Below are 24,783 nucleotides of genomic sequence, written 5' to 3' on the forward strand. Positions count from 1 at the left end.
ATCTATCTAACCTACACATCTTTCCCTTCTTCACTTGCAATACTTCATCCATTGTCTATCAACCTTTCACTTTCCCATTTACCCTCTCCATGTTTCTGCTTCAATCTTGCTTCACTTTTATTTACTCTTCACTTCCTCCTGCCTATCCATCTATTCTGAAACAGGGGCTCGTTGTTTCAGGACATGGGGATGATCATTTAGGACTTAGCTGAGGTGAACCTTCTTTGCCCAGATGTTTGTGAATGTTTGAAGTCAGCATGTCAGAGTCAGAGATTTACACCATGGAAACAGGCCCTTCGGCCTAACTTGTCCATGCCACCCTTTTTTTTCTTAAACCCCTAAGCTAGTCCCAATTGCCCACATTTGGCCCATATCTCTCTATACCCATGTAACTTTCCAAATGCTTTTTAAAAGATAAAATTGTCTCACCTCGACTATTACCTCTGGCAACTTGTTCCAGTGGCTGTTGATTTGTTGACTCTACTTGAGACTTGAGATCTTTTTGGATGCTAAAGGAACCATAGGAAAATGTGAAGAGGATGGGAGAGTGGAGGCTGATGATGAGCTACTTACTGATGAGGCACGAGGGCTTATATTGTCTGTCCCTGCTCCTCTTTATAATCTTATTCCTGGCCCTTATTTTCTGTTTCCCTGCACTCAAAAGTGAAATCAGATCCTGCACCATCTCATTAGGGGATGGTCATTTAGCAATTATGTTAGTGACTGAGTGATCCTGAGACTAAAGAATCTGAATTCAAAACCCACTAAGGCAGTTTGAGATTCTGAATCCAGTATAAATGCTGTTGGCAAAAGAATCTGCTGGATTTTCATACATATGGAAAGGTTGGAGAAACTGGGACTCTTGTCCTTGGAAAGACGGAGATTGAGGGGAGACATGATAGAGGTATATAAGATACTGAAGGGAATAGATAGAGTCAATAGTGAGAGACTGCTCCCTAGACTGGGTACAATTACGAGAGGTCATGATCTAAGGGTGAGGGGGGAGAGGTATAATTTGGATGTGAGAGGAAGGTTCTTTACGCAGAGGGTCGTGGGGGTCTGGAACGCGCTACCGAGTAGGGTGGCGGAGGCAGGAATGTTGGACTCGTTTAAGGTTTACTTAGATAGACACATGAGCGAAACAAGGATGGAGGGTTATAGTAGGGGGTATTAAATAGGGTCAGAGCCTCGGGACGACACCGGAAATGCAGACTTATATGTTAACGTTTTTGTCTTTTTATTCCGCAGGTGGAGGTCCACCTTGTTGTCAAACAAGGGGCATGCACACGGTGGGTCGTGCGTGGGCTGCTCTTGGAGGTTCCGGGAGTGGCCTAGTACTTCGTGTCGGTGTGTGTGCTTGATCCTGGACCGGTAGACGGGCGCCGCAACAGCTCGGTGACTATCACTGCTAGCTGTGCAGATACATGGATTTGGGCCTGTGTCTGTGGGAGTTTGCGCATTCTCCCTGTGGTTGCGTGGGTTTCCTCCGGGCGCTCCGGTTTCCTCCCACACCCCAAAGATGTGCTCTTAGGCTGATTGGTTTTACCAAATTGACACTGAATCTGGCTAAGTTAGGGGTCCCAATCGCAGACACGCAGGGTAGGGTAGGTGTAGGAGGATGCGGCGGCGTGGGCTCGTTGGGCTGAAGGGCCTGTTTCCCATGCTGGGTTGTTCTTTGTTCTTTGTATATGGAGTCGTTCCCAGGTAACCTTTAGGAGCAGCATTGTGCCATCCTTACCTGGTCGGGGTACACATGTGACTTCAGCCCGAGACCAATATTGTTGCGTCCTAGGTGTCAGGTAGCTCAGCTGTATCACTATCACCTCCTCCGTGATAGTAGGGATGAGAACCAAAAGGCAGCAACATCCATATCTCAGAAGCTGGCAATAGGTTTTATTGTGGGAGAGGGTGACATTTGAAGTTTCAAACATTGGGTGAAATTTTTTTTTTGGGAAATGGAGTTTGGAACCAGATTGTATTTTTAAACCCAGTGCTCAACTTGCAACTTCCTATGGGGAATGCATTGATGATGAGTTTTAAAGTATTGGTCTACTCCTATGACCTGCCTGCCCCTCTCTTGGTCCACATGACCCAGCCTGACCTCATTTGTAGGATGTGTGACCTCCCAGCATCCAGTTTCCTGGGCCATGTGACCCACTCACCCCTCCATGCCCAGATGTGACGCATCCACCCCTTATTCCTGAGCTGCAGGACTCTTCTGACCCACGTACCCACTTGACCCACCTGTACCTTATGCATGCCATGTGACCATCATCTCTCTCCTGCTTGGGCCATGTGATCCACCATATCCTAGTGCATGCCGTGTCACCCTTCCACCCCCTCTTGCCCAGGCTATGTATGACATGCCCGTACCCTCATGCATGCCCTGTAACAGTCCTGTCCCCTCTAGTGCGGGTGATGTGATCATGCTCTCTTGTGTATTGCAGGTGCAACAGATGCAGCAGAAAGACTCTCGGATTAAGCTGATGAGTGAAATCCTGAACGGTATTAAAGTGCTGAAATTGTACGCCTGGGAACCATCCTTCAAACAGAAGGTGCTGGCCATTCGTCAGAAAGAACTCGATATCCTGAAGAAATCTGCTTACCTTAATGCCCTCTCCACCTTCACTTGGACAACTGCCCCTTTTCTTGTGAGTACCTGTTCCTTTATAACCATGTGTATTGAGTTGGGCCAAGGGGATCAAGTGTCAATGGGAACTATCTTCAATGGGGTAAGAATGGATCTGATATCAAATGAATATTTTGCATCCACAGAAGATGCTACCCAGGCCGTAGTGAAAGAGGAGACAAATCGGACTCGAGGAGGGTTTAGAATTAATGAGGAGGAGGCAGTGGTTAGGCTGTGAATTAAAGTACTGTCCAAATGGCGATTGACTGCTTCCAACGTGCCCTATGCTATATTGAAGAGACTAGGCGCAAACTGGGTGACCACTTTGCAGAACAACTTTGTCCGCATGCAGGACCCAGACCTTCTTGTCGCTGACCATTTGACCACCCTGTTCTCCTGTCCACATGTCCGTCCTTGGCCTTTTGCAACGTTCTAGTGAAGCATAATTCAAACTGGAGGAACAGCAACTCATCTTCCGATTGGGCACTTCACAGCCTCCCAGACTGAACATCGAGTTCAACAACTTCAGAGCATGAACTCTGTTCTCCACCTTCACCCCATTTCCATTTATTTTATTTTGTTTCTTTTTATCTTATTAATCTATTCTTTATAATCTTATATTTTTAATTTTAATTTCTTCCATACGTCAGTGAGGAAAGGCCCACGCTAATCCCAGTTTCTGTTTAGTTAACTCATCTCAGCCAAACAGAAATGGTCACTAAATGAACATAACTCCTATCCTGAGAGTGTTTGATGGGGACAGTGTAGAGGGAGCTTTACTCTGTACCTAACCCCGTGCTGTACCTGTCCTGGGAGTGTTTGATGGGGGACAGTGTAGAGGGAGCTTTACTCTGTATCTAACCCCGTGCTGTACCTGTCCTGGGAGTGTTTGATGGGGGACAGTGTAGAGGGAGCTTTACTCTGTATCTAACCCCGTGCTGTACCTGTCCTGGGAGTGTTTGATGGGAGGACAGTGTAGAGGGAGCTTTACTCTGTATCTAACCCCGTACTGTACCTGTCCTGGGAGTGTTTGATGGGGGACAGTGTAGAGGGAGCTTTACTCTGTATCTAACCCCGTACTGTACCTGTCCTGGTACTTGGCACTTCCACATTAGTAATTATTCACTTCCATCAAGATTTGACACTATTGGTGCCATTTCTCTCCTGTTCCAATTCAGGTTGCCTTGACGAGCTTCGCAGTGTATGTGACAGTGGATGAGAATAATGTGTTGGATGCACAAAAAGCTTTTGTCTCTTTGTCTCTCTTCAATATCCTGCGGTTTCCACTCAACATGCTGCCTCAAGTCATCAGTGGTGTTGTTCAGGTGAGGCTGCCCCAATATGGTGTCATCTCAAACTTTGGTACACTACACTTAGTCCCCAACTCCAAATTATCTATGTAAATTGTAAACAATTTGTGGTCCCAACACTGATCCCTGAGGCACACCACTAGTGCAGCACCTCCTCAGTACTATACTCGCTGTGTCAGTCTGGATTATATGTTCATTCCTCATGGTGGGATGTTATGGTTCTGCCTAAGTAGATGGCAATTTAAATGGCCCACCATAGCCGCCAGAGTGAGGGGGGTTGGGTTGGGAGGCATGGTTAGTAAGTTTGCAGATGACACCAAGATTGGTGGCATAGTGGACAATGAGGAAGATTATCTCCGATTGCAATGGGATCTTAATCAATTGGGCCAGTGGGCTGATGAATGGCAGATGCAGATACAGTTTAATTTAGATGCAAGGTGATGCATTTTGGTAGATTGAACCAGGGCAGGACTTACTCAGTTAATACTAGGGCACTGGGGAGAGTTAGAGAACAAAAAGATCTAGGGGTACAGGTTCATAGCTCCTTGAAAGTGGAGTCACAGGTGGACAGAGTGGTGAAGAAGACATTCAGCATGCTTGGTTTCATTGGTCAGAACATTGAATACAGGAGTTGGGACATCTTGTTGAAGTTGTACAAGACATTGGTAAGGCCACACTTTGAATACTGTGTACAGTTCTGGTCACCCTATTATAGAAAGGATATTATTAAACTGGAAAGATTGCAGAAGAGATTTACTAGGATGCCACTGGGACTTGATGATTTGAGTTATGAGGAGAGGCTGGACAGACTGGGACTGTTTTCTCTGGAGCATTGGAGGCTGAGGGGTGATCTTATAGAGGTCTATAAAATAATGAGGGGCACAGATCAGCTAGACAGTCAATATCTTTTCCCAAAAATAGGGGAGTCTAAAACTAGAGGGCATAGGTTTAAGGTGAGAGGGGAGAAATACAAAAATCCAGAGGGGCAGTATTTTAACACAGAGGGTGGTGAGTGTCTGGAACAAGCTGCCAGAGATGGGTATAATTTTGTCTTTTAAAAAATTTTTAGACAGTTACATGGGTATGATGGGTATCAAGGGATATGGGCCAAATGCGGACAATTGGGACTTCTTAGGGGTTTAAAACAAAAATGGTGGCATGGACAAGTTGGGCCAAAGGGCCTGTTTCCATGCTGTAAACCTCTGCGACTCTGACCTGCAAGCCAACTTTTTGTGATTCATGCACAAGGACACCCAGGTCCCTCTGCACAGCAGCATGCTGCAATTTTTTTACCATTTAAATAATAACCCATTTTGCTGTTATTCCTACCAAAATGGATGACATTTACCAACATTGTACTCCATTTGACAGACCCTCGCCCACTCATTTAGACTATCTATATCCCTTTGCAGACTTTCAGTGTCCTCTGTACACTTTGCTTTGCCATTTATCCTAGTGTCATCTAAGAACTTTGGTACACTACACTTAGGCCCCAACTCCAAATTATCTACGTAAATTGTAAACAATTGTGGTCCCAACACTGATTCCTGAGGCACACCACTAGTGCAGCACCTCCTCAGTACTATACTGGCTGTGTCAGTCTGGATTATATGTTCATTCCTCATGGTGGATGTTATGGTCCTGCCTAAGTAGATGGCAATTTAAATGGCCCACCACAGCCGCCAGAGTGAGGGGGGGGTTGGGCTGGGAGGGTGGGGGACAGTGGTTGGTGGGGATATGGCTGTGGTGGAGCTGTAAAATCCTGGTCCACAGTGTGTTTGAAAGCTGTTCACCAAGTTAGTGTTTGCTCACTTTTTGATGGTGTCAAAGTCAGCTGATCACTAACCAACGCACAATCAAGAATGTGGAGTACTGCAGATGCTGGAATCTGAAACAAAGATAGAAAATGTTGCAGCAATAATAATGCTGGCTCAACCATTGGTAATTGTTTTATTAAGCTGGGTGTCTGATTTCTATCCAATAACTGAGCTCTCACTGAATCTGAAAATAAACAATATAGCCTTGGACTAAGAGTCTAATCTCTTAGGAGAACATAGAACATTCCAGCGCAGTACAGGCTTGATGTTGCGCCGACCAGTGGAACCAATCCAATGACCCTCTAACCTAAACTATTCCAATGTTATCCATATGCCTATCCACAGACCATTTGAACGCCCTTAAAGTTGGCGAGTCCACAACTGCTGCAGGCAGGGCATTCCACGACCTTACTGAGGAACTATGATGGAACCACGAGGGACCAGTGCAGCACTGTCAGAGGAGTGATTGCACAAGTGATCCCGTGTGGGATTGTAGTCATCCTTCTCCTGTCTTGTGCTAATTTGGCAAGGAATCAAAAATCAGCTAACTCAGTTAAAATATAAGAGAGAATGAGATGCTGAATTTTATTCACAAGATGGTAAATACACTTTTATACAAAGTGGGGAAATTAAGTTAAATGTATTTAACAAACAAACACACAGAGAAGCTGAGGAAGCCATTATCTAGTGTGGGCCCAGTCACATAGTCCATCCCTCCCTCCTGCCTCCCCAGATCCCCCAAGGTGATAAAGAATCTGAAAGCGGTTCAGGGAGACCTCCTGGGGAAAGTTCTACTTGATTATTCTGAAGTGATTAGTAAAGTGTCAGGAAACTGCAATAAGCCAAGCCAGCCAATAACAACCCGAACAACTACAATCTGCCATCTCCCTCCCAACCACAAGCTCCCTTTGAAGGCCGATCAGGAATTGACAAGTTGGTGTGTTGTTCACAGAGCTTTGCTTCCTGATATTTAACTAACTTCTTTGTCCATCTGCTGCCTGTGTGTGGCTGCTCTAATTGGGCTCTGGATCCCTCTTCTATCCTTTTGCTTTCCCAGGCCAGTGTTTCGCTGAAACGATTGCAGAACTTCCTGAGCCACGATGAGCTGAATCCTACCAACGTTGACAGACAAAAGATTGCAACAGGTAAACTTGGGTCCTGCCAGAACCTGTCTGATTATTTACATGCAACCATTTCATTCTAAGTATCAAAGTCTCTTGAAGTGTTCTGGAATACACTTTTTTTTTCCTCATGATCTTTCTCTTCCTTTCCTCGTAATCATTCTCTCTTTTTCCATTTCTCTCGTTTTACTGACACAATTTCTTCCAATCCATTCCTCCCCCACCCCCACTCCCCCACGTGCTCTGTCCCTCTCTCAACACAACCCTGCCATTCGGTACAATCATGACAGGCCTGTCTGCACAGCGTGTATATGGGTACCAGATCTTTGACGTACCTTGGTTTCCCTTGAAAGAACATTGAACATCTTGGCCTGTGTGGCAGATCTTGGCATGGTGGAAGTTACCCTGGCCCTGCTTCCAGGCAGTCTGGACTCCCTGCCATGGATATTTCTGCCCACAGTCTGCTCTCCTGATGCTGAATGATGTCTGCGATACAGGCATTCTTGCTGAACCTTGACCTTGCACTGAAATCAGCCCACTAGTGACTGCACCAAATAGCTCTGCCTCCCAGTGTTGCTGAAACTATCAGGACTATCATTCCCAACAACACCTTGTAAAGCCAACTGGGGGCCCAGGAGAAATTTACCGTGGATTTGTGGGATTACCAAACTCCCACTTTGCGGAGAAGGAGCAATCCAACAATCAGATCCTAGAATCTATTGATGTCTCTGAAGCTCCTGTGAATGAGGAGCTTGGATCGTCAGCTGTGGGAGGCTGACGCTGGCAACTTAAAGCTGGATTGCTGTTTCATTGCCGTGAAAAAGGCCCACAATTTACTTTGTTTTCCTTTAGTCAACATCTGCTTTGCTGTTTATTTTAAAGCCTCCAGGTATATATTTGAAAATCTCCCTGATAAATTTCTTTTATTAGGGATTTTTTCCAAATGAAAAGAAAAATAACAAAAAAGGATTTCCCCATGGGAATCACCTTCCCTCATCACCTCTCCCCTCCCCACCAACCCCCCACTCTTCTTTCCATTGTTAGGATTTTGCAGTGGGTGTCACAGGGAGTCCAGATCCATACTCAGTTCAGCAAAGATTCCTGTAGCTTCCCCTCAGTTAATAAACCTTGCCCCACCCCATCACCTAGCCTGAACCTGCACTCAACTTAAAACAAAAACTCTTTCTTTCACAATGGCTACCCCTCTCACCCTCTGCTCCCCTACCCTCTGTCTCCCTTTCCCTTCCTCCCTCTCTCTCTCTCTCCCTCTCTCTCTCTCTCTCTCTCTCTCTCTCTCTTCCTGTCTGTGTGATTTCCCATCTCTAAAGACTGTTGTGTTTTGCAGGGCATGCCATCACCATGCTGAATGGGACTTTCAGCTGGGGGAAGACAGATCCTGTTGTGCTGGATGGGTAAGGACAGATGAAACTAAGAGTTTGTGTCAATGGTTTGAAAGTAAAATTTTGAGAAAATTTGCTGGAATAAGGTGGACACCCCGTTCTAATTGGACGGTAGCAGAGATATGATGGGGAAGAGACATGAGAGTCCAATGATGAAGAATGTGGGGTCTGGCTGATGGATGTGGTCATGGACACCAAATGGGTGCTGGGATTGGGACTCGGACTTGGGGTGGGGGCTGGGATTGGGACTCGGACTCGGGGTGGGGGCTGGGATTAAGATTCAGGGATGCGGAGCGATAAGTTTTTATGTTTGAATTTGCCTTAATGGTCTGTCAGGAGGAACAACAATGTTGCTCCCCTTGCCCCGTCTCCAGACCCACCTGAGGGTTGTTGCCAGCGACAAAGCTGATCCAGATCGCTGCCGTGGGTAGTGGTAATTTGCCATTAGGCACTGTAGTTTGCTGGGATTATGTTACTAAGCCTGGGACCCAATTTCCTCCAGCTTCTGGCTCCTGCTGCTGACTGTGGGTGTAAACTCTCTGGGTTGTTCCCTCCACTCAACCATGGCATCATGTGCAGACTGGAGAGAAATCAAATCAGACATTGCTGAAAAGAAAAAGATCAGGTCCATGTGGTTAGCACTGCTGCCTCACAGCGCCAGGGACCTGGGTTCGATTCCCGGGGGCATGGTGGCACAGTGGTTGGTGCTAAGATTCACTAAATTGGTCCCTGCAATAAGAGGTTGTCCTATACTTAGAGGTTGAGCTAATTGGGTCTATTTTCTCTGGTGTTTAGAAGAATGAGAGGCGATCTCTTTGAAATGTACAAGATTCTGAAAAGATTTGATAACCTCTGCTGAGAGAGTGGGTAAACTAAAACAGGACTACACAATCTCAGGATAAGGGGGTGATAATTTAGGACTGGGATGAGGGGGAGTTCCTCACTCAAATCTTTGGAATTCTCTACCCTAGAGGATGTGGATGCTCCGCCATCGAATACATTTGAGGCTGGGATAGACTGATTTTTGGTGTCTCGAGGAAATAAGGGGTATGGGGAAGTGGCAGGAAAGTGGAGTTGAAGCCCAGGATCTGCCATGAATGGCAGAGCAGGCTAGACAGGCCCTATAGCCCCCCCAGCTCCTGTGTGATACGTTGTCAGTGCGTTTCACTTTGAACTCATCCGGCAGGCACAAGAACGACAGATTTGAAATGATCACCACAGTTTATATTGTGGAAGAAAAGTGGATGCTGATTGTCTGAGAAATTGCCATGGGGAACGGTAGGCTTCCATAGTCCAGATGATTGAGAAAAGCTGCAAGATTAGAACATTATACTTTTTGGATTTCTTCCAGGTGGCGGGCAGTGTCTGTTGGGGTATCACAGGGATCAATTCATCGACCCCGGCCGTTCACAATATATATAAATGACCTGGATTAGGGAACCAACTGTAACATTTCCAAGTTTGCTGACAACACAAAACCTGATTGGATTGGGAGTTGAGGAGGAGGCAAGGAGGTTTCAAGGTGATTTAGATAAGTTGAGTAAATGGGCAAACGTGGCAGACTACTCCCTGGCACCTCCTGTTAGATAAGCCCAGGACTCTGGCTCTTTTCCCAGCCTCAATGTCTGCTTTTGTTTGTGTTAAATGTAGAATCAATATGATGGTGCCGCAAGGCTCGCTGGTGGCGGTGGTCGGCCATGTCGGATGTGGCAAGTCTTCGCTCATCTCTGCCCTTCTGGGAGAGATGGAGAAAGTGGACGGCAGAGTAGCGATCCAGGTGAGTACCCCCCAACTGGTGGGGGAGTCCGAGAGAAGAAACAGGTGCATGAAATTAAGATGTAGATCAGCCATGGTCTCATTAAATAGTAGAGGCATGAAGAGCTGAATGGTCTTCTACTGCTCTTCCTACGCTGATCACGTTTGACTCCAGTCAATGTATTTAAAAGCCCCACTCCGTTTCGGCAGGTTCCTTGGCGAACTGCTTGGGTTAAAATTAGTCCAAAGATCTGCCAATCACTGGAAATGTCAGGGGAGGTCCAGGAGGAATCCTCATTTTGAAAGATATTCATCAGAATCAGAGTTAACAAATCACTCATCGATAACACTGTCCATTAAGACCAGGAAATGTAGTCCCAAGTGCTTATTAGTAGATTCAGGCTCCTGTAGTACAGAACGATCAGCAATGCTCCTTATGTGAGGAGTCCTTTCACCCAATTCTTTCAAACTTCACTCGGAGACTGCACATTTTATTTAAATTGTAGTCACGTGTACAAACTGAAGGTAACTTGGCAACAAAAAGATAGTTGATTGGGTTATGATATTCAATCTTCCTATAAAAACAATGAATTACAGTACAGTATAAACTCAGAGTAGAGTCAGCTATTTACACAGGTTCCTCATGGTAAGACTAAACACATGAAAGCCTGCACGACAAATGATGTTACTCTGACACGTTCATACCCATCAAAGACATTATGTACATTCAAATCATACAATCCCTAAAATGCAGAAGGGCACCATTCAGCCCATCACGTCTATACTGATTCTCCAACAAGCATCTTACTTAGGCCATATCACTGTAACTCCATATATTTACCTTGCTAATCCCCCTACCCTGTACACCGTGAGATGCTAAGGGGCAATTTAACATGGCCAATCAATCTAACCTACATATCTTTGGACTGTGGGAGGAATCCTGAGCACCCGGAGGAAACCCATGCAGACACAGAGAATGTGCAAACTCCTCACAGACAGTGACCCAAGCCAGGGATCAAATCCAGGACCCTGGCTCTGTAAGGCAACTCATGGTTGAACAGATTATCTTGTTTCTGATTATAGCACACTGTTTGCCACTGATTTGTTTCAGGAGTTTCTCCAAAGGAATGGAAAACACCTTGTGCATATTGCGCCATACAGCTAATAATTTTGCCACTCCTGTGGACACAGAAGTAGATCCAGTATCTTTGCATGAATGCTCCTCATACTGTCCTGGAGTAGAGTCCACGGAATACTTCTGTACATCAGGAACCATTTCCAGTTGAATGTCCACAGCTGAATTTCCTTCTGGAACTTTTGTTGTCTTCAAGTCCTGGCGTAGACAAATGTGATTCTGGTATCTGCAAATGACTCTCCCATTGGTCAAAGATGCTGGAACACTTTGGTTGAGAGTAACTCCAGGCAGTATTATTGGTTACTGCCAGAATTCCTTATGTAGACACAATTATTCAAGCTGAAATGTCTCTCCTTAGCATGGTAGTCATGTCTCTCCTTCTGCTTTTCCTGTCTCCTTCCCACTCTTGCTTTGACATCTGGATTTGGCAAATCCAGATGAGACATTGGCTTCCTGCCCATCAGTTATTTAGCTGGTCAGAATCCTGCTGTTTGTGATGTGATCCGATACTGGAACGAGAACCAGGAGACCTTAATTCCCAAACTATCACCTGTCATTCTCCTCAATCCTCCTTTTCAGTGTCTGAACAGTTCGTTCTGCGAAACTATTTGAAGCTGGGTGAAAAGGCACAGTATGCAAAGGCATATTCCATTGCCTTGCACAAACTCCTGGAACAAATCAGTGGTTATAATGAGAAACCAGATAAAACTTGGCATGGCTTCTCCATGATAACGGAAGAATGTTGCTTGCGGTGTGAACTTCTAACCATTTGGAATACATGTAGGACCCAGAAAAGGCCTTGCACAGTCCACATGAAGTCCAGATCACAGACAATCAGGCCACTCCCACAGGTGGAGTGACACCACATCAGCAAGGTTGATTCAACACACACAACAGGATTTCACTTTTTTCTCCAAGTCCTGATCCATATTAGGCCACCAAGCATAAAACCTTGCTAAAGTTTTCATTCAGAAGGCACCTTGGTAAGCCTCATGAGCTTCAACCCAGATTTGTGAATGACCAGAGGGTGAGATGACCACTCTGGATCCCCAAAGGATACAACCATCCTGCACACTTAGCTCAATCTTCCGCTTACGATTCCGATTATTATGTAAAGTTAAAGTGCATGGGATTGTGGATGGTGTTGGAGATGGATAGGAAGCATTATTTTGTCTCCTTATCTGAGGGATGGTGTCCTTGCTATAGAAGGAGTACAATGAAGGTTTACCAGGCTGATTCCTGGCTTGGCAGGTCTGTCATAGGAAGAGAGACTAAGTCAGTTAAGGTTATATTCACTGGAGTTTATAAGTTTGAGATCCCCTCTCACTCTTCTAAAATTCTAACAGGGTTAGACAGGGTAGATTCAAAAAGAATGTTCCTGATCGTGGGGGAGTCCAGAACTAGGGGTCATAGTTTGAGAACAAAGAACAACCCAGCACGGGAAACAGGCCCTTCGGCCCAACTGAGGTGAGGAGAAATTTCTTCACCCAGAGGGTGGTGAATGTGTTGAATTTGCTGCCACAAAGTAGTTGAGGCCAAAACGTCTGATTCCAATAAGAAATCAGATCTAGCTCTTGAGGCTAAAGGGATCGAGGGATATGGGGGCAAAGGGGGGATCAGGATATTGAATTCAGTGAGCAGAATGGATGGCAGAGCAGGTTTGAAGGGCCAAATGTCATCTTTCTGTTTTTATTTTCTATGTCTGCATTTATGTATCCCCTATAACCATAGGCCAACCCTACATAAGGAATCTCTTCACCTGAGATAGACAGGGTTTCAGTCTGTCGACTGTTTAATCTGTGTAGCATTCAATGGAGAATGTGAAAGCCTCTCAAGCAAGAAAATTGAAGGAAATAATGTCTTGGTGGGCATGTCTGGTAAAGGGGGCTGCCTCAGCGTATCTGCATTTGCCTTGTCCTTCCCTGTCCTGTGCACTGTTACACTGGTAGCCCAGTGCTGTATTCTTACTGAGGCTATGGGAGGAGTGCACTTGGATTCTTTGGAAAGACTCATCAATTGTTTGTGATCAGTACAAATCTTGAATGGGTGGCCATAAAGGTGCTGATGAAACTGTTTCACAGCAAAGACTATACTCTCGTTTAACTGAATATCCCTTCTCAGCTCTTGTCTACAGACAAAAGTCAAAGCCATTGGGATTTTTGAATGATCCTCCATCAGACGAGAGAGTACTGTCCCAACACTGTAGGGCAAGGAATCACGTGACTGAGTGAGTTTCTCTGGCTGATCAAAGTGCACCAGCAGATTAGCTGATTTAAAACAGCACTTTTACATCCTTGAAAGTTCTCTTTTGTGCTGGCTTCCACTTCCATTGAGTTTCTTTGTGAAGTCGTAGATACGGTGGCACCAGCACTGCTGAAAGATCTGGCAGAAACTTCCCATAGTGATTTCCCATGTCCTGGAATGGTCTGAGCTCGGACACATATTTGGGGTTTGATCGCTCCGACTTTGTCTTCCAGCAGGGACAGATCCTGCACTGGGATCTTGTGATCCAAATATTCCACACTCTGCGCCTGCAAGCTGCAGTTGCTTCAGATACAGCCCTGCCTCCGAAAACTCTCAATAACACTTTAATACACAAGGTTACTAACAAGGTGAACTTTACTTATACCAAAACCAAACGTGAAAACAAAATTCTGGAAATACTCAGCAGCTCTGGCAGGCTCTGTGGAGGGAGAAACAGAGTTAACATTTCAGGCAATGACCTGCCATCAGAATGGGGAAAGAATTTAGATTTCACTGGTTTTACATTGAGCACAGAGTTGGATAGAGGAGGGGGGGAGAATAATAGGGTGGAAGTCAAGAGAGAATTAAGGATAAAAAGGAGAGATGGTGCAAAGGCACAAAGGAGATGAATCTCTGCAATAAGCAGTGGCTTTAATCTGAAATTGCTGAACTCCATTAGACACAATAATCTGAAGCTGGCATGTTGAGGATTGTCAACATTTTCTCTTATTTATTGTGACTTACTCTTGTGTTCAATCAACCTTAAGGGTAGTGAGATAGGGAGCGCACACAGCATAAAATGCACTGAGTGCTTAAGATGCCCTGCCTGAGAACTCTGAAAATGATGTTCATGCAAATGGATAATATTTATCATATTTTGAGTGATAATGTGACTGTTTTGACGGTTCTGTAGTGAAGACTGCATTTTTTCCTCCAGGGATCTATAGCCTACGTTCCACAGCAAGCCTGGATTCGGAATGCCACACTAAAAGATAACATTATCTTTGGAGAGCCTCTCAGTGAGCAGAAATACCAACAGGTCCTGGAGGCCTGCGCACTGATCACTGACCTGAATGTATTGCCTGGTGGGGACCAGACTGAGATTGGAGAAAAGGTAAATCTGCGCTCACATTTATCCATCGCCCTCTGAAACCTGGCCGTAGCTTTCACAGTAATAACCCAATGCTCTTTGTGCAGGGAATAAACCTTTCAGGAGGACAGAAGCAGCGGGTGAGTCTGGCCCGGGCTGTGTACAGTGACACTGAAGTCTATCTCCTGGATGATCCCCTCTCAGCTGTAGACGCACATGTGGCTAAACACATCTTCGATAAAGTCATTGGCCCAGAAGGAGTCTTGAAAAGAAAGGTAAAACAATGAAATAACATGCAGCAAACAACAAATAACCCTCACCCTGAATAAACAATGACTCTGTACAGTTACACAGTGAGTGACCCTCACCCTGAATAAACAGTGACTCTGTACAGTTACACAGTGAGTGACCCTCACCCTGAATAAACAGTGACTCACAGTGATTGATCCTTCCCCGAATAACTGTACAGAGTCACTGTTTACATAGTGATTGACCCTTACCCTGAATAAATAGTGACTCTGTGCAATGACACAGTGACGTAACTGAAAGGTGGAGCAGGTGTGTTGAGTTTGTGTCAGGTTTCGTCTGATACACACTTCCTGCATGCATCTGTGTGTTGTCCAGTTACAGCCAGGCTGAGTGTGGAGTGGTGCTGAATCCTTTCAGCTATTTATCTCCCAGTCTGATGGATCTGTGTTCCAGCCTTTGACGTTTTGACTCTTTAATGTTGCAGACCCGGGTTCTGGTGACACATGGGATCAGCTTCCTGCCGCAGGTGGATCAGATTGTGGTATTGGTGAATGGAAAGATCTCCGAGATGGGATCGTACCAGGAGCTGCAGGATCAGAACGGAGCCTTCGCAGAGTTCCTGCGGAACTATGCACAGTCGGATGAAGTGGAGGAGGATGAGCCAACAGGTATGAGAGCTTCAGGCTGGGGTGTGTGGCTCATGGCGAATCTGTCGCCATATGTTTATTGTAGATGAGATCTCAGCATTCATTCCATCCAGAGCTTTCGAGGGTGTGAAATAAGTTGGGAAGGCCATTAATCAAATAAATATTGAATCTGGGCTTTCTTCATGGAATAATAAGTACAGACACAGGGAAATTATGCTCAGCTTGAGAGTGTGCCCAATTCAGGGCCTTGTGTTTTCAGAAGGATGGGACACTTTTTGTACACTGTGTGCAGGAGGGTTTCCTGACACAATGTGGATAAGCCAACAAGAGATGGGGCCACATTGGACTTGGTACTGGGTAATGAACCGGGCCAAGTGTTAGATTTGTTTGTGGGAGAGCACTTTGGAGATAGTGATCACAATTCGGTGTCCTGCATTATTGCAATGGAGAGGGATAGGGTCACACGGCAGGGCAGGGTTTATAATTAGGGCAGGGGTAATTATGATGCAATTAGGCAAGAATTAGGGAGCATAAGATGGGAACAGAAACTGTCAGGTATGGGCACAAACAAAAAGTGGAGCTTTTTCAAGGAACAAATACTGTGTGTCCTTGATAGGTACGTCCCTGGCAGGCAGGAAGGAAATGGCTGAGTGAGGGAACCATGGTTCACAAAGGAGGCTGAATGTCTTGTTAAGAGGGAAAAGGAAGCGTATGTAAGGATGAAAAAGCAAGGTTCAGTTGGGTCGCTCGAGGGTTACAAGCTAGGAATGAATTAAAAGGGCTTAGAAGAGCTAGGAGGGGGCATGAGAAGTCCTTGGTGGGTCGGATAAAAGAAAACCCCTTTTTACTCTTACGTGTGAAATAAAAGACTGACCAGGGTGAGGTTAGGGCCAGTCAAGGATAGTAGTGGGAACTTGTGCATGGAGTCAGAAGAGATAGGTGAGGCGTTGAATGAATACTTTTCTTCAGTGTTCACTAAGGAGAGGGGCCATGTTTTTGAGGATGAGTGCTTGATACAGGCTGGTAGGATGGAGAAGGTAGATGTTCTGAGGGAAGATGTATTAGCAATTTTGAAAAATCTGAGGGTTGATAAGTCCCCTGGGCCAGATGGAATACATCCTAGGATACTTTGGGAGGCAAGGGATGAGATTGCAGAGCCTTGAGCTTTGATCTTTGGGTCCTCACTGTCCACGGGGATTGTGCCAGAGAACTGGAGAGTGGCGAATGTTGTTCCTCTCTTCAAGAAAGGAAATGGGAATGACCCTGGTAATTATAGGCCAGTTAGTCTTTCTTTGGTGGTGAGTAAGTTAATGGAAAGGGTCCTGAGGGATAAGATTTATGACCATTTGGAAAGATGCAGCTTAATCGGGATAGTCAGCACAGTTTCGTGAGGGTTAAGTCCTGCCTCTCAAACTTGAATTTTTTGAGGAGGTAACTAAGTATGTAGATGAAGGTAGTGCTGTTGATGTTATGTACATGGATTTTAGTAAGGTGTTTGATAAGGTTCCCCATGGTAGGCTCATGAAGAAAGTAAGGAGGTGTGGGAAAGAAGGAAATTTGCCCATCATAGAAGACAGAGGGTGGTGGTGGAGGGAAAATTTTCAGACTGGAGGCCAGTTACCAGCGGTGTACCACAGGGATCAGTGCTGGGTCCTCTGCTATTTGTGATTTTTATCAATGACTTGGAAGAGGGGGCTGATGGGTGGGTTAGTAAATTTGCTGATGACACCAAGACTGATGGAGTAGTGGGTGAGGTGGAGGGCTCTTATAGGCTGCAAAGATACATTGATAGGATGCAGAACTGGGCTGAAAAGTGGCAGATGGAGTTTAACCCTGATAAGTACGAGGTGATTCATTTTAAGAACATAAGAAATAGGAGCAGGAGTAGGCCATCCAGCCCTTCGAGCCTGCCCCGCCATTCAATAAGATCATGGCTGATTTTGGTAGGACAAACGTGAATGCAGATTACAGGGTCAACGGCAGAGTTCTGTGGAGGAACAGAGAGATCTTGGGGTTCATATCCACAGATCTCTGAAGGTTGCGACTCAACTGGATAGAGCCGTGAAGAAGCTTATAGTGTGTTAGCGTTTATTAACGGGGGTTTGAGTTTAAGAATCGTGGGGTTATGCTGCAACTATACAGGACCTTGATGAAATCACATTTGGAATATTGTGTTCCGTTCTGGTCACCTCACTATAAGAAGGATGTGGAAGCATTGGAGAGAGTGCGGAGGAGATTTACCAGAATGCTGCCTGGTTTGGAGGGTAGGTCTTATGAGGAAAGGTTGAGGGAGCTGGGGCTTTTCTCTTTAGAGTGGAGGAGGATGAGAGGCGACTTAATAGAGGTTTATAAGATGATGAGGGATAGATAGAGTGGACGTGCAGAGACTATTTCCTCGGGTGGATGTAACTGTTACTAGGGGGCATAACTATAAGGTTCATGGTGGGAAATATAGAAGGGATGTCCGAGGTAGGCTCTTTACTCAGAGTGGTTTGAGTGTGGAATGCACTGTCTGCTGTGATAGTGGAGTCGGACACTTTAGGAACTTTCAAGCGGTTACTGGATAGGCACATGGAGCACTCCAGAATGATAGGGAGTGGGATAGCTTGACCTTGGGTTCAGATATAGTTCGGCACAACATCGAGGGCCGAAGGGCTTATACTGTGCTGTACTGTTCTATGTTCTTTGTAAGGATGTCAAGGCCTGGGAAAGGGTGCAGGGTACATCAGAGTGTTTGGGATTGTTCTCCTTGGTTAGAGTCCAACTGGTTTATTTGATAGTAATCTTACAAGCTTTCAGAAACAGTGTTACTTTGACCTGACGAAGGAATACTGTTTCTGAAAGCTTGTAAGATTACTATCAAATAAACTGGTTGGACTCTAACCTGGTGTTGTGAGACTTCTTTCTGTGTTTACCCCAGTCCAACACCAGCATCACTACATCATTGTTCTCCTCGGAGCAGAGAATGTTCAAGAAGATTTGGTGTCAAGGTGCTCAAAATTGAGGAGCTTTGATGAAGTAAAGAATGAGGAGCAGTTTTCAGTGAGTGGAGCATTGGTAATGTTATGGTCTAGGGCAGAAACTCCAAAGTGTTTTATGGAGCCTGTCTGGATCATAAATTTTGCATCTTTAATTTGGCTAGGATAAGCACGATATGTGTCACTTCAGGTATGATTCAAATAGAAACATAGAAAAACTACAGCACAATACAGGCCCTTTGGCCCACAAAGTTGTGCTGAACATGTCCCTACCTTAGAGATTACAAGGCTTACCTATAATCCTCTATCTTACTAAGTTCCATGTATTTATCTAAAAGTCTCTTAAAAGACCCTATCGAATCCACCTCCACCACCACCACCATCGCCGGCAGCCGATTCCACTCACCCACCACCCTCTGAGTGAAAAACTTACCCCTGACATCTCCTCTGTACCTACTCCCCAGCACTCTAAACCTGTGTCCTCTTGTGGCAACCATTTCAGCCCTGGGAAAAAGCCTCTGAGAATCCACCCGATCAATACCTCTCAACATCTTATACACCTCTATCAGGTCACCTCTCATCCTTTGTCTCTCCGAGGAGAAAACACCGAGCTCCCTCGACTTATCCTCATAAGACATGCTCCTCAATCCAGGCAACATCCTTGTATTTCTCTTCTGCACCCTTTCAATGGCTTCCACATCCTTCCTGTAATGAGGCGATCAGAGCGCAGTACTCCAAGTGGGGTCTGACCAGGGTCCTATAAAGCTGCAACATTATCTGTCGACTCCTAAACTCAATTCCTCGATTGATGAAGGTCAGTACGCCATACGCCTTCTTAACCACAGCCTCTACCTGCGCAGCTGCTTTGAGCGTCCTATAAACTCGGACCCCAAGATCCTTCTGACCTTCCACACTGCCAAGAATCCTACCATTAATATTATATTCTGCCATCCTATTTGACCTGCCAAAATGAATCACTTCACGTTTATCTGGGTTGAATTCCATCTGCCACTTCTCTGCCCAGTCTTGCATCCTATCTATGACTCGCTGCAACTTCTGACATCCCTCCACACTGTCCACAACACCTCCAACCTTTGTGTCATCAGCAAACTTATCAACCCATCCCTCCATTTCCTCATCCAGGTCACTTATAAAAATCACCAAGTGTAAGGGTCCCAGAACAGATCCCTGGGCACTCTACTGGTGACTGACCTCCATGCAGAATATGACCCATCTATAACCACTCTCTGCCTTCTGTGGACAAGCCAGTTCTAGATCCACAAAGCAATGTCCCGTTGGATCCCATGCCCCCTCACTTTCTCAATAAGCCTTGCATGGGGCACGTTTTCAAATGCCTTGCTGAAGTCCATATAAACCACATCTACTGCTCTTCCTTCATCAATGTGTTTAGTCACATCCTCAAACAATTCAATCAGGCTCATAAGGCATGATCTGCCTTTGACAAAGCCATGCTGACTATTCTTAATCATACTATACCTCTCCAAATGTTCATAAATCCTGCCTTTCAGGATCTTCTCCATCAACTTACCAACCACTGAGGTTAGACTCACTGGTCTATAATTTCCAGGGCCATCTCTACTCTCTTTCTTGAATAAAGGAACAACATCTGCAATCCTCCGGAACCTCTCCTGTCTCCATTGATGATGCAAAATCATCGCCACAGGCTCTGCAATCTCCTCCCTCGCCTCCCACAGTAACCTGGGGTACATCCCATCTGGTCCCAGCAACTTATCTAACTTGATGCTTTTCAAAAGCTCCAACACATCCTCTTTCTTAATGTCAACATGTTCAAACTTTTCAGTCTGCTGACCCACTAAGGAGTTTTTATCAAACAAAGTTTATTTAAGAATATAGTCAACATGTATTGTAAGAAAATTAGCAAAATCTTTTATCAATTACCAACAAGAAACAAAACAATAGCTATAATGTATAACCCTTAATGAATATGTCTAATGTGTTCCAATTAAAACCAAACCCATAGACAACAAAGTACCCTTTACACAAGTTTAATACATCACAGATTAATGCTTACTTGATACTAGCATCAAGGTTGTTAGTTAAATTCTGCAGTCCAATGCTCTTGAGACTCAGAACAGTCTGAAGACAAGACAGTTTTCCAAAGACTCTTGATCCAGCCCCAAACACTTTAGGAATGCTTTCAGCTAAACAGCAGAATTTCTCAAATCCAGGGAGGGAGACAGGGAAGAGAAACTGCTTTCAGTCTGATCCGCTCCCTTCTCAACTAAAATTTAACCCGTAGTTCAAAACTAAAAATAAAAAAAACCTTCTTGTCACCTGACCTTCCAACCAGTTTTCCCTTCTCCTAAAGTTAAAAACAAACAACCTCACTGAAGCAGCAATAAGGCCATTTGGTAGCCAAGCAGCAACAATAACATGACTGAAGCTGTAAGCTAATAAATCATGTTTTTGTAAAAAAAACCTTAAGGGACACTGACCTCACAACAACCGATAATTGATTTTTTTAAAACACGGGAAATAAGAATATTTTGTGCGCACTGAGTTATGATGTTAAATGTGTGACCTGGCACGGCAGGAAGCAGATTCACAGATACTTCCAAAGAGCAGCTTCCTCAATGGAGAAAATTGCAGAGCTCTGGGAAAAGAGCAGAGAGCAGTGAGGACTAATTAGATAGATAAAGAGCTGGCACAGAATTCAGTCATAAAATCCCCACTCTGCAGCAAGAGCCATTTGATCCATCGAGTCTGCACCAACAGTCCCACCCAGGCCCTATCCCTGTAACCCTCCCCTCCCATATTTACCCTGCTAATCCCGCTGACATTAAGGGGCAATTTAACATGGCCAGTCAACCCAACCTGCATATCTTTGGACTGAGGGAGGAAACCCACACAGACACATGGAGAGCAAAGGTAGGAGGCCAGAAGACCAAAATTGTACCCCAGTCCTTGATGCTATGAGGTGGCAGTGCTAACCACTGGGCCACTGTACTGTTTTAATTGATGGGCCAAATGGTCTCTTTCTGCACTGTAAGATTCTGCCATTAGACAGAATGGATGGGGGGGAGGACAGCTGATCAAATCAGTCATTAAAGGAGCTTGAGCCAAAGCTGCACAGGATAAGGGGCTGTTTGGTGACGGTCCTGTCTTAGCACACTGTTTTGTTTAGGAACTGACGGAAAGGAGAAAGCTGAGATTTAGCCTTCACTCAGGTTATAACTTGTTCATTTTCTGCCTTTCTCCTTCCCTTCCCCTACTGCCCCCCAATGCTGCAGATGATTTTCAGAATGATAAAGGTTTGTGACTCTGTATTTTGTACTCACTCCTACGTTCCAGTTCAGTGTTTTCCCTAAGCTGTATGAGCACATAGCCACGTAACAGTTGAAAAGATGCCACACAGGGAACAAAGAGGCTGGTTGGTACAAGTGGTGTTCCCTTTACAACGCAAGCATGCAAACGTAAAGGCGCCACACGCTGTAAAGACAAATGAAAGGGAACACTGGTTTCTGAGCAGGATGCTGATGTGAGAGCAGGTGTGGTTTTGGCATCAACCAGGCCTGACTCCTGTGCCCTAGCAATTTTCACATTAGTGCTTTTACAGGTAGTTTTTAGACTGTTGAGTTGCTTGGTGAACAGGCTCATTGGCCCATGGCGCAGGTCATGAACCTGGCCAAGTGCCAGCCTGTGGATTGACGCCTGGTACTTTCTCTGTTTAGGTGCGATTTTACCTAGAATGCAAAGTCAGAAAATTAAACTATTGTCACCAGCGGGTCATGGACGAATTGTGAAGTGACAGCAAAAATTTTCTGTGGTCTTTAACACCATCATTAATAGTCCCGCGGTCCTGTGCCCATGGTGTCTTTATCGAATCTCTTCTGAGCTCTCACTATCCCTGACCCTTTTTTTGCTGCATCTGTTCCACCCTCTTGAACACAGAGATCACCACATTTCTCCCTCTCTCCACATGTGCTGCAGAGGGTTTCTGTCCTTTTCTGTTTGCATTAGTTAGAGTGCGTTTTCGCTCACGCGCTCTTGCTCCCAGCATTAATGAGGGCCAGGCTGAGTCTGCATTCACCAGGGGACTGGCTGCCAGCACTCCATCACTCGCAGCACACTGCAGAGAAGTGAATGTTAAAGTGTGCTCTTGGTGATGGAGGGAGTGTTACCAGCCACTCCCATGGTGAATATTCTCTTATCCAGGAATTTCTCCTGAGCCAGTGACTGTCCTACTGTGCTGTCTTGTGTTGTTCAAAATCAACACATTACAGAACCATTACAGAGATATTTCCCGTTGTTGCATCAGTCTGGTACCAGCTGCTCAGCCAACTGCAAAGTGACTGCCTCCCCATGCAGCCCGTGTTACAGCATTCTGCATGGCTTCTGCTCTGTTCACACCATATAAAGTTTAAACTTTATTTATTAGTGTCACAAGTCACTGCAATGAAGTTACAGTGAAAATCCCCTAATTGCCACCTAGGTGCCTGTTTGGGACACTGAGGGAGAATTTAGCACGGCCAATGCACCCATCCATCATGTCTTTCAGACTGTGGGAGGAAACTGGAGGAAACCCACACAGACATGGGGAGAACATGCAGATTCACAAATCACCCAAGCCAGGAATCAAACCCGGGTCCCTGGCGCTGTGAGGAGAGCACAGTAAGAAGTCTTTCAACACCAGGTCAAAGCCCAGCAGGCTTATTTGGTAGCACAAGCCACAGGTTTTCAGAGTGCTGCTCCTTCAATGGGTGAGTGGGAGTTCTTTGCAGAAACACAGGGGAGCACAGGCTGATTCTCTCTGAATGTGACTTCCCTTCCTTGTTCCACAGTGGTTGATGAAGAGGATGAGTTTCTTGGGGAGGATGCCCTCAGTAACCACGTCGACCTGACTGACACTGAGCCTTCGGCAGCAGAGGCGCGGAAACAGTTCATAAGGTGAGTGTGCTGTTCTGTATCAGTCTCCAGTGACTCTGGAAACACTTAAAGCTGGCATCAGAGCTCCCACAACACCAGGTTAAAGTCCAACTAATTGGTGTTGTGAGACTTTTTACTGTGTCTACCCCAGTCCAACGCTAGCATCTCCACATCAGAACTCCTCCAGTGGCTCAGTGACTGCATGTCCCAAAGATGTGGAACTGAGTCACACAGTTGATCTTGTTCTGATCGTCAGTGCACCCATCCATCATGTCTTTCAGACTATGGGAGGAAACAGGAGCGCCTGGAGGAAACCCACGCAGACATATTGCAGCAGGAGGGGGAGCTACAGTTGGAAGTGCAATGTACAATAATTGGGACAAACATCAGTCAGCTTCTAGACCTCCCTCAGGTCCCCCCTCAGCCACTGCTCCAAAGAAAACAACCCCAGCCTAACCAGCCCCTCTTAATAGCTGAAACACTCCAGCCCAGGAAACATCCTTGTGAATCTCCTCTCCAGTACAATCACATCCTTCCTATAGTGTAGCGACCAGATCTGCATGTAGTATTCTAGCTGTGACCTAACAAGTGTTTTATACAGCTCCGTCCCTGTCCTTTTATTCTGTGCCTTCATTAATAAAGGCAAGTATCCAATATGCTTCATTACCCGTCTTATCTACCTGTCCTGCTGTCTTCAGGTATCTATGGACATGCATCCCAAGGACCCTCTGGCCTTCGTACTTACCAGCATCCTGCCGTTCATTGCGTATTCCCTTTCTTTTATTCATTCCTGGGACATGGGCGTTGCTAGCTGGCCAGCATTTATTGCCCATCCCTAGTTGCCCGAGAACTACATTGCTGTAGCTCTGGAATCACATGTAGGCCAGGCCAGACCAGGTAAGGATGGCAGATTTCCTTCCCTAAATTACATTAGTGACCCAGGTGTGTTTTTCCAACAATTGGCAATGATTTCATGGTCATCAGTAAATTCTTAATTCCAGATTTTTTTTGTTAATTGAATTCAAATTCAACCATCTGTCATGGCAAGATTCAAACCCAGGTCCCTTGAACATTAGCTGAGTTTCTGGATTAATAGTCTAGCGATAATACCACTAAGCCATCACTTCCGCTTGCATTGTTAGTCCTCCCAAAAATGCATCATCTCTCACGTTTCAGGGTTAAATGCCATTTGCCATTGTTTTGCCCATCTGACCCGTCCATCTATATCATCCAGTAATCTGTGCATCCTTGCTGTTTATCATTAGTTTTGATTCATTTGTGATCTTAATGATCATATCCCCCCAAACTCACGTTGAGATCATTGATGTAGAGTGATTGTGATAAGATGACTAATGACACAGGGGCCAGAAGTTTAAGCCTATTTATGGTAAGATTTGGGATTGAAGTCAGTAAACATGGCCGTAGTCTTAATATTTATAGTTGCCTGGGCCCCACCCAAGCTCAGGAATTCTCTCCCTACACTTCTCTGCCTCACTTTCC

At 45.4% G+C, this 24,783-nt stretch overlaps 1 protein-coding gene across 2 annotated transcripts in view; it reads left to right on the top strand.

Annotated features, from left to right (window-relative positions):
• abcc3 (ATP-binding cassette, sub-family C (CFTR/MRP), member 3) overlaps positions 1 to 24,783 on the top strand; it is a 159,610-nt gene that overhangs the window by 56,541 nt on the left and 78,286 nt on the right. For both annotated transcript variants that reach the window (XR_013889153.1, XM_080209254.1), the window contains exons 12-20: positions 2,448 to 2,651; positions 3,808 to 3,954; positions 6,814 to 6,901; positions 8,223 to 8,289; positions 9,928 to 10,054; positions 14,349 to 14,525; positions 14,609 to 14,776; positions 15,235 to 15,418; positions 23,199 to 23,304. Coding sequence is in view for 1 of the 2 variants with exons in the window: in XM_080209254.1 (XP_080065380.1) it covers positions 2,448 to 2,651; positions 3,808 to 3,954; positions 6,814 to 6,901; positions 8,223 to 8,289; positions 9,928 to 10,054; positions 14,349 to 14,525; positions 14,609 to 14,776; positions 15,235 to 15,418; positions 23,199 to 23,304 (1,268 nt within the window). In the remaining variant the exon portion in view is untranslated. The remainder of the gene's footprint in view (positions 1 to 2,447; positions 2,652 to 3,807; positions 3,955 to 6,813; positions 6,902 to 8,222; positions 8,290 to 9,927; positions 10,055 to 14,348; positions 14,526 to 14,608; positions 14,777 to 15,234; positions 15,419 to 23,198; positions 23,305 to 24,783) is intronic.

This window comes from Carcharhinus amblyrhynchos, chromosome 21, assembly GCF_965287045.1.
Source record: "Carcharhinus amblyrhynchos chromosome 21, sCarAmb.v2.hapA, whole genome shotgun sequence".
Taxonomy (NCBI): domain Eukaryota; kingdom Metazoa; phylum Chordata; class Chondrichthyes; order Carcharhiniformes; family Carcharhinidae; genus Carcharhinus; species Carcharhinus amblyrhynchos.